The 9,672-nt window shown below is 41.1% G+C and overlaps 1 protein-coding gene across 1 annotated transcript; it reads left to right on the top strand.

Annotated features, from left to right (window-relative positions):
• Positions 1-1,115: 1,115 nt before the first annotated feature.
• On the top strand, positions 1,116-5,716 carry C14H15orf61 (chromosome 14 C15orf61 homolog). Its single transcript, XM_051156631.1, has 2 exons — positions 1,116-1,461; positions 5,454-5,716. Exons 1-2 carry the CDS (start codon positions 1,116-1,118, stop codon positions 5,579-5,581), a joined length of 474 nt encoding a protein of 157 aa, XP_051012588.1. The 3' UTR covers positions 5,582-5,716.
• Positions 5,717-9,672: the final 3,956 nt, after the last annotated feature.

Below are 9,672 nucleotides of genomic sequence, written 5' to 3'. Positions count from 1 at the left end.
TTGCATGACCACAAGAACCCCTAAAAATATGTAACATATTTGTAGACTGAACTCAATGTTGACTAACTCAAAATTGATGACTGAAAAAAAAAAAACCACTATTTTACATCCTTCTTGAATTTTCAGCAAATAATTGTTATATGGCACCCACACAAATAATTACCTCATGTGCATAAGGTACTTCCCAGAACCCTAATCCTATTTACATGAGAGTAACAATACTTCCGAAAACAGGTGATATGTTACAAAGGTTGAGAAGTGCTTTCCTTACAGAAAGAGACTAAAAGTGGGTAACTCAGGATTGTATAGGTTGGCGACTGCCATAGCCTGTCCTGGTATTTACCGTGTTCTAGGGAGGCAGGGTTCTCTGAGCTTCAGGGCACTGAATGAGAAAACATAGGACTCCTTTCTGCTTTTTAGTTTGGTTTTTTGGGGGTGGGGGGGTGGGAGGTGGGGGAGACAGGGTAAAACAAGAGGTCCTCTATGGAGCCCAGCCTTTTCAGTACTGTGATTACAGGCAAGTGCCACCACGTCTGGCTTGTCGCCCCTCCCCCCCCCCCCATTTTTTTTTTTTTTTTTTAATCTAGGATTTCAGTCTGGAGAGTGTATGAGACTGTGAGGACATCAGCCCAAAAGTGTTGTCCGAGGTCACCGGGTGACAGCCCCTGGCACACACCAGGCCTAGGTGTCACCTCACTTTCCTGAGCACACCTCCATCTCCTCAGCATCCCGGAGCATTTCCCTGGGGCCCAGCGCCCGGTCAGCCGCGCGGGGTTTGAATTCTGCCAGTCGCTAAGGTGGGCTGTCTTAACCTTCGCATTTCTCTCCTTGCTCCAAGGTTACAAATGATACCTGAGGCTACAGGTGACAATTGTCGTGATTTGCGCAGTCGCTCCGCCCTCCCGTCCGAACCGAAGCCTCGGGGCGGCCGCGCGCACGCGCCGCATCTCTGGGAGCTTTCACCCGCGCGCCGCCCGCTGGGCGTTCCCAGCCCAGGCCTAGGGTGGTGCCGGGAGAGCGCGCATGCGCCCGCCCGCCAGGTGGCCCCGCCCCCGTCCCCCGTTCCCCACCCCCCCCCCAGGGGCCAGGGGCCTGCTCCTCGGCGCGCCCGGGTTATGGAAACCCTGCGGAGAGCCCACGAGGCCGCGCTGCGGCTGCTGCTGTGCGGGCCCTGGGCCTCGGGCGCCGCCTCCCGCCCGAAGCCCCGAGCCTCGGAGGTGCTGACGCGGCACCTGCTGCAGCGGCGCCTGCCGCACTGGACCTCCTTCTGCGTGCCCTACAGCGCGGTCCACAACGACCAGTTCGGCCTGTCGCACTTCAACTGGCCGGTGCCGGGCGCCAACTACCACGTCCTGCGCACCGGCTGCTTCCCCTTCATCAAGTACCACTGCTCCAAGGCGCCCTGGCAGGACCTGGCCCCGCAGGACCGCTTCTTCACGGCGCTCAAGGTCATCAACCTGGGTGAGTGGCGGCGCCCTGGCCCGATCCGATCCCTGGGCAGCAGCTGGTCCACAAGCTGGCCCGCCCTTCGCCTCCCCTACCGGCTGCCTGCAGCAGCCCCGAGGTCGTGCCCTGCCACTGTCCACCCCGGAGGACTCCCACCCCGCGGAGGACTCCCACCCCGCGGAGGACCCCCACCCCGCGGAGGACCCGCTCCCACCCCCCCCCCCCCAACACCCCCCCCCAACACCCCCCCCCCCGCCTCGGCCAGCGAGGAGCGAGTCGGGAAACGCCCCCACTTGGACAGTGGCTCTGAAGTTGCTTTAGCAAGAGTCGTTCCCGCGCTCATCACTTGGGAGCCTTTGGAGGACAAAAACTGGACGGACTTTAAAGTTTCTTTGTCTTTCTGTGAAAAATCTCAGCAAGTGTGTTTTGCTAAAAGCAGTAGGTTGTCTCCTGGCATCATGCTTTCTCAGGTGGTAAACTTAAAAGATATTTGAAAGATGCTGTCTCTTTGGTATTTACGTTCCCGAAGATAATTCTAACTCTGACGGTATCTCCGCCTGCTAGGTGTTTATGTTCTTTTGGTTTAACGGCAGAAAGGTCAATATCATGGAATTAAGTCCTCAAGATGTTTTGGACCTATTAATAGCTGCTTAAGAAAAAAAATTAACGTAGATTTCAGTCACTCAAATTCTACACAAGGAAGCCGAATCAGTTTAATCCAAAATTAAAACTAAACTCTATGCAGCTGTACTAGTGTTATATATAATCTAATAGTTCATGAAATTTAATGAGGAATGGACATTTCTGCTTGTAAAAAGCTCATATGTCATTTATGGGATTTTTGACCCATTGTCCCACTGGAACTGTCCGAGGCTTAATCCAGGAAGGATATGTGTATGTAATCCTTATAAAATATGTTTTATAACTTGGCTGATGGACTGACTATACAAAGCCTGTCCAGTAATTCTGGGGTTGGTATGAAGTCGGTATACGATGATTTAGAAACTTCAGACTGAAAGTACGTGGAAAAGCCAGAATGCTAACTAGACTTATGAAAATGGATTTATTTTAGGATTTTCAGAATCAGTAGGAATCATTCTTTTCCAAATATAGAGTGATAGGTTAGGAAAACTAAGAGCCCACTCCATAGGAAAACTATACAGGCTCAATCCCTTTTTAAAAATGTCAGTTTAAAATTAACATTTCCTTAAGATAACTGTCATGTTAAGGGCTTCTCTTTGAGGTGTAGGTCATTAAAACATCAAAAGAAGAAGAAAAATATTTCCACTTCCCACATAGAAAAGTAAAACCTTTTGAAAAAAACAACAACAGATGTAGGGTTTTGTTTGTTTGTTGCTTTATTTTTGGTTTTGTTTTTAATGTGGAAGAGAGATTTAATAGTCTGTGTGGGTTTTTAGAAATTCTGTAAGTGCAGCAAAGACAGTGTTCCTGCATGCTTTAATACAGACTGGCTTACTCTGAAATGTTTTCCTGGACTTTTTAAAAAACCAATAATGTTTATTTTATATTTGTTGTCTGAGTTAAGGGAAATAAAAATTAAGTAATAGGATCCTCATCGGCGATGTGTAGCTTGCCTCTCTGGGCCATTGAGTCCTTAGTCAGGAATAAGAGTACAAAGGATTTTACTCATCCTTTTTTCTGAGTGAGCAATAATCGGAAAAAATTTTTTTTCATTTTGTAAATAATAAGGATTTCTGTTCACTTACTTGTTCTCTTTTTCTACCTTCTGTTCCACGGAGCTGACATTTCACTCATGGCTTATCAGTCTGAGTATCCTGCTGGGAATTAGATTAAGATTTAAGAAAAGCAACTTACATTAGAGTGAATGGGCAATCTGAGCCTTACTACAAAGTTCCAGTGGTTTTAAATACTTACTCGACAGTAGTTTACCTACTGTTCAGTTAACTCAAAATGAATGAGTATGCACAGAAGTGTTTCTCAAGTTTGTCTTGATGTTTTCTGTCCCCAGTAATCTAAGTTTTTTTTTTTTTCATGGAATCGTAAAGATTTTGATTTCGAAGCAAACAGACCAAAATATTTTTTTAATATGTAAAATACAGAGGAAGCAAATCGTCCTCGTTAGTACATTATTCTCTGCATTTAGGATGAAAACATAAAAGCTCATTCCTTCCAGGAGAGAAACTAGAGTTTCCGGCCCTTCATCAGCCCTGACCCCAGCAGGAATCATTACTCAGTGTTTGTATTTTATCTGGGGGCAGGAGGTATTTATTTGTATGACTTGTTTTCAATAGTATAAATTTTAAAAGAATGTTTAACTGAAAGCTATGAGAAGTAGCATTAAAAAAAATAAGGTCACATCCAGTCCTTAAACTCAACCTTTAGTGTTGGTCTAAAAGGAATATTGTATATATCTTAATCTCAGTGTTGTATACAAAACTAATAATTGCTACTACAGCCTTTTAAAATTACTCTCCCCCCCCATTGATTTCCAGACTTAGATGGGCAGTGTCCTATTGGAATTCATTTCTTATTTCTACCTGTCCCTGCGCTCCTTTCTTACTTCTGCCCACTCTGTCACAACCTTTCTCACCACAGACCACTTGATTCTCTTTTCCTTCCTTCCTTCCTTTCTTCTTCTTCTTTTTTTTTTTTTTTGGATGAATGATTTGCAAATAGCTTTATTATTGTAGTTTTTGAGGATTTATTTTTATGCCAGTCCCTCGAGACATTTGAGATTCTTTGGGATATGGGGAGAACACGAGCGCAGTCTGCTGTGGAAAGTACCTTAGGAGTTGTAGGGGATTCTGTGGTAATCATTACAAACTGTAATCCGGTATGTAGGAGAAAAGTACCCGAACAGGAAGCGTCTTGCCCCCACCTGCACCGCACTGTCCCCTTGCCAGCCGAGAATACCTCTGCTCTTCTCCCTGGCATCCCACAATACTCCCAATGCATTTACGCAAAGGGAGCATAACACAGTGAAAACATTCCTGCAGGAAAAGAAAAAATTAGCAATATGATCAGTCTTGAATGTGTGTTAGTTTCTCTATTAACTAGAAAGAAAGAGATTTTCCAAATGAGCAGTTATCTTTTTGAATTGTCTCTTTCAGCCCATTTCCCACATGGAAGCAATAAAATTAATAATTGTGCGGGGCCTACAATATTTGCTTTTGATCTGTGTGCTTGTGGTTTTACACACACACACACACACACACACACACACACACACACACTAGTTTTGTTAATAGTCATTGACTTTAAATAAGTGCTTAAAAGATAAGAACTATGAAAGTCTGTTTTGCATCCAACTTATGCATATGAAGCTATATTTACAGAGAATATGTGTTTAGTTGATAACAAACAGCAGTTAATCTAAAATAAAAACAGGGAAACCTTATTAGTGGCAATATTCAAAAAATGAGAGGGGGAGATTTGTTGGAGTCCATGCAGATTAGCTGAAACATGATTTTTTTCAAATCAGTCACAAAATTACTAGTGAGAATGCCTACTACATTAAAATCTTCCTAAAAGTTGGGTTTCGCCTTAGGTTTTAAAGACAGTTGTTTGGCCCAGTTTCTAAGTTGTACAAATATTCCTTTGGCCATCAGTGTTCCTATCTAACTTAGAGAATAATGAGGTGGACCTAATAATTTTAGCTGAAGGCAAATAATCAGGGACATTTACAACCAAATTAATGGATATTCTTCTCCATTTGCTTACTTGTGAGAAGAATATAGAATTACTTCATAATTAATTGAAGATAATGAATTAAGCAAGTGCTTTGCATTAAAGCTTATGTCAGCCTCATCTATGGTTTTGAAAATCTAGGGTCATGTAATTGTCACCATGGTCCACAGACAGATAAATTCCAGCTCTTCGGTAATCACACTGTCAGGCCAGATGTTCCTGGTTCTATAGCTTTATGTTAACGTTGTTGAAGATGTACATGGTTGGCAACATCACGCATGTTAGGACGTGATAATAAGTACCGATCTTCTTGAGTAACATATTCATTTGTTTTCTAGGTGTTCCAACCTTATTATATGGACTTGGCTCCTGGTTATTTGCCAGAGTCACAGAGACTGTTCATACCAGTTACGGACCAATAACGATCTATTTTCTAAATAAAGAAGACGAAGGTGCCATGTATTGAAAGTGTGCACTGGAAAACACAAATGTCAATTAATTTGTTCTCCTGTATATGTGTGTGTGTGCGTGCGCGTGCGCGTGCAATATTTATTTTTGATCCTTTAAAATAAATGCTGGCAAACAACTTTGTCTAGTGTAAGGTTTTTATTGTTTTGTTTAAGATGAATCCCTCCCCCATAAAAGGAAGTTTTTTGTCCTTCATTATTGTATATGTGCAATAACACACACACCTATAGGTCTATCTGCTGGGACCTACAAACACGTGGCTTCACTCCTGCTTCCCCAGAACTGGGATAAACTACAGATAAACGAGTACATAAATACAAATTCTACAGTTGGATATTAACAACTTAAATTAACTATGAAGAAGAGACAAGAGCATCTCCACAAAAGGAGCATGTCATGGTGGAAAGAGGAAAAGATGCTGGATACTTAGTGGAGATAACACTGTATCACTGATAAATTCAAAATATATGGGAGTCTGCAACTAAACACTTAAGCATTCAACTTTTAAGATTTCTGCATGGAGTTGTGTTTTTTTTTTTTTTTTTTTATATCTATATAATCTGGACAAAGTGATGGGGACCAAAATGCAGGTACACACCTGCAGTTCCATAACTTGGGAGGTAGAGGCAGGAGGATCAAGAGTTCAAATTCACTCTCAGCTGTGGGGTACCTCCAGCATCAGCCTAGGCAACACTAGACCCTAACAGCACAACAGCAGAAAGCTGGATGCCATAGCACTTTTTACTGTAGCTATAGCTCTTGCCAATGTAAATGCAACAAGGTGAGGGAAATTGATACACATTATTAATACATTAAAAATAAGATGCCACAAAATGATAAGAAAATTAAGGTCTAGGGAGACCCAGAAAGAACGAGCTTAACAACTGTTTATAAAAGCAATGGGCTGAAATGGCACATGTCCACAGATTTACTGACCATGCGGAGTGGGCTGAAAATTTTAAAACCTGATAGCACTTTTGCATTAGAATTGTATTAAGCTAATTGCATTTTTGAAAGCAAAGTCATTAAAAATAATTTATCCTTGGAGATAGTCACAAAATACTCAGATGAATGGTAAATTTCCGAAATTTGGAGTAATTTAGGGAGAACTAAGTAGGACTATTTAATTTCTAAACCAATGGCTGTTTAAGATTTATGATCGCTCTCATAATTACAAACATACATTATATAGCATTTTATGTTAATGTGTTGCTGGTACTGCAGTGTTTACACATTTTTGTAGGAAAACATTTTACACAGTTTCATCTAACCAACATTTGGATGTTATTTCTGGCAAGTTAATAGGGAAAGTGAACTTCCAGAAATGACTAAGTGAAACCATCAGACTAATGAAGGCATCCAAACAGGCCCCTCAAATGTATTTATTTTAAATGTGCTACAGATAGGGAGGTGTACTAATGTATGTATTGTTCACTTGTCTAAACACAATTCTAAGTAACACTTTAATCAAAGAAGTCCTTGTGCCAATATATTTAGTCCAGAAAAATATGCTTGACACTAGTTAAATGAATGGCTTGCCCAAAGAAGATGGTGTTACATTAAGCTTCATTAATAATAAAACCAACTATTAGCATTTTGCAAGGAAGGTTAGAACAGATGGTTCTCTGTAAGGACAAAGTTAAATAACTATAGCTCATAAGTTCTAAGTCAAATACTGCTCATTCGCTGCTGTGGATTGTGTCAATACATGTCGTAAAGGTTTGGTCTCAACAAAGGGTTGATAAAATGGTTTTTAATTACCAGACCATAAATACAGCTTTTCAGTCCAGTTGTACCTCTTTTCACACTGGCCTGTTTGATTTCTGATAATCTGTACTGCTGACTCTGCTTACCTGTTTTTCGATAGCTGTAGTCAGTGTGACTTCTTGTCCTTATGGTTGATAGGTAAGTCTCCTAGGAGAACATCTTTGACAAACTACCCTATCGATCTCTGTAATTCTCTGCTGCTGCTGCTGCTGCATTAAATAGAGCCTTGATTTCTTGTCTGTTGTGTTTGCTGTGTAACAATTAAGCAAATGTAATATTTTCTTGTATTACATGAAAATCAATAGACCTCTTGCTCACATGGAGTTGGTCGTGGTGAAGGATGAACCAGTGATGGCTGAGGGAAGAGCTCAAAAATTAAAAAATGATTCACTGGGTTTATTAAACCTTGTAGTGAACCTTTTGTATTGAAACTTGCTTCCCAAGAAATAGCGAAGATTTTAAGTGTTTTTTTTTTTTCTTCTTCTTGAATGCTGCCTATTGCAGAAAAACATTGTAGTTCAGAAGAGAGAGATTGCTCAGAGGCCAGGAGATGGAGTCTGCTTCTGGCTCCAGTGTTGTCTAACTGTGTTAAGGCCAGTGCCTACTATTGTGTGTGTCTCATTTTTCCCCCACTGTAAGCTGAGAAGAACAAGAGACCTTTCCACCTTAAGATGCATCATGGTTTTGGCAAGCTGTCTCATCAGGGAAAGGTGATTGCCATGCCAGCCTGGCAACCTGAGTTTGGTCTCTGGAAAGCACGTAAGGATGGAAGGACAGAACCAGCACCCATGGAGTTGTCGTCTGGCATTCACACATACATGCACATGTGCACAACACACAAAGCAACACACATAATTTGTTTTTGTTAAAAACTTTTTTTTTAATAAAAAGATATATTATGGCCAGGCAGGGGTGGTACACACCTTTAATCCCAGCACTCACGAGACAGAGGCAGGTGGATCTTAGTGAGTTCCAGGCCAGCCTGGTCTTATAAACAGAGTCCAGGATAGCCAGGGCTACACAAGGAAACCCTGTCTTGGGGAAAAAATGTATTATGATTATGCTTTTTAGCACATATTTTACTTTAATCTCAAACTATTTTCTACACACATTTTCCTGTTCCTTTTATTAAGGGTTTCACTAACAGAGGGAGTTCAAAAGTAAGGTGAGAAGGGAAAGACGCTGAAGGCAGTAAGTGTCTGTGTGCTCACACCCTCTAACCTGACATGGCAAGGAGGAAAATCCAAGTGGGCCCATCCCTTACTGGCTAATGAAACAATTGACCAAGATTTGCTACCTGTAACAGTATCCAGACTTGTGATGAAGAATAGAATTGTGTCATTTTCAGGAACATGGGAAACAACTGGATAGTCATAAACTGAAGCCATTCTCAGACAAATATATTCTCTCATTTCTGGTTTCTAGACTTTATATAGTAACAGACCATGTATGTATAAATGAAGTGAAATTGTCTAGGGCATTAAAGGGGATGAATGGGAGGAGAAGGAAAGGGATGGGGATAGACATGCTAACATCTCTCTGTCTCTCCATATATATATATATTTTATATATCATATGTATAATATAGATGAATATTAGAATATATTCCAATATAAATGCCAATATGCATATATTTTTATTTGTGTGTGTGTATGACATGTATTCATGTTATCACAGGGCCAGAAACAGGTGTCAAATTCCTTGGAGCTGGAGTTATAGGTGGTTGTGATCCATCTACACGGGTGCCAGGAACCAAATTCATGTTCTGTGAAAGAGCAATAAGCATTCTTAACTATGAAGGCATCTCTCCAGAACTACAAACTAGGTAAGTAATAGAAGATAGATAGATTGGATAGGTAGATAGATAGATAGATAGATAGATAGATGATACAGAAAAAATAAAGATAAAATAATCCAGGTAGAACTTTTAGTGAATATGGGAATTTTTCGTACAACTACCCTCTTCTCATTTCCACATAAATCAGTAATGAAGCACTAGGAGAATTTTCTAGGCAAAATTGTTAAGTTTCTATGTAAGCTATGAATTGATTTAAGAGACATCAATATGTGGGAGTATGAAAGAGGTTGCTGATATTAAAAAACAAAAAATCATACTGGGACTGGAGGGATGGCTCAGGGGCTAAGAGGACTGAACGCTCTTCCAGAGGCCCCAGGTTTGATGCTCAGCACCCACATGGAGGCTAAAACCCATCTGTAACTCCAGATCAGACACCAGATTCTGGCCTCCATGGGCACTACATATACACAGACATATGCAGGCAAGACACCTATACAGATGAATAAAAATAAATCTTATAATTA

The sequence above is a fragment of the Acomys russatus genome, chromosome 14 (assembly GCF_903995435.1).
Source record: "Acomys russatus chromosome 14, mAcoRus1.1, whole genome shotgun sequence".
In the NCBI taxonomy this organism is placed as follows: domain Eukaryota; kingdom Metazoa; phylum Chordata; class Mammalia; order Rodentia; family Muridae; genus Acomys; species Acomys russatus.
Note: the sequence above shows the minus strand (reverse complement) of the source record. Positions and strands in the feature narration are given on the sequence as shown.

Excerpts from the sequence above, each read along its gene's own strand:
- C14H15orf61 (XM_051156631.1), top strand. The coding sequence starts at position 1,116 with ATGGAAACCCTGCGGAGAGCCCACGAGGCCGCGCTGCGGCTGCTGCTG. Across the intron at positions 1,462-5,453 it reads GCTCAAGGTCATCAACCTGG|GTGTTCCAACCTTATTATAT; the intron begins GTGAGTGGCGGC and ends TTTGTTTTCTAG.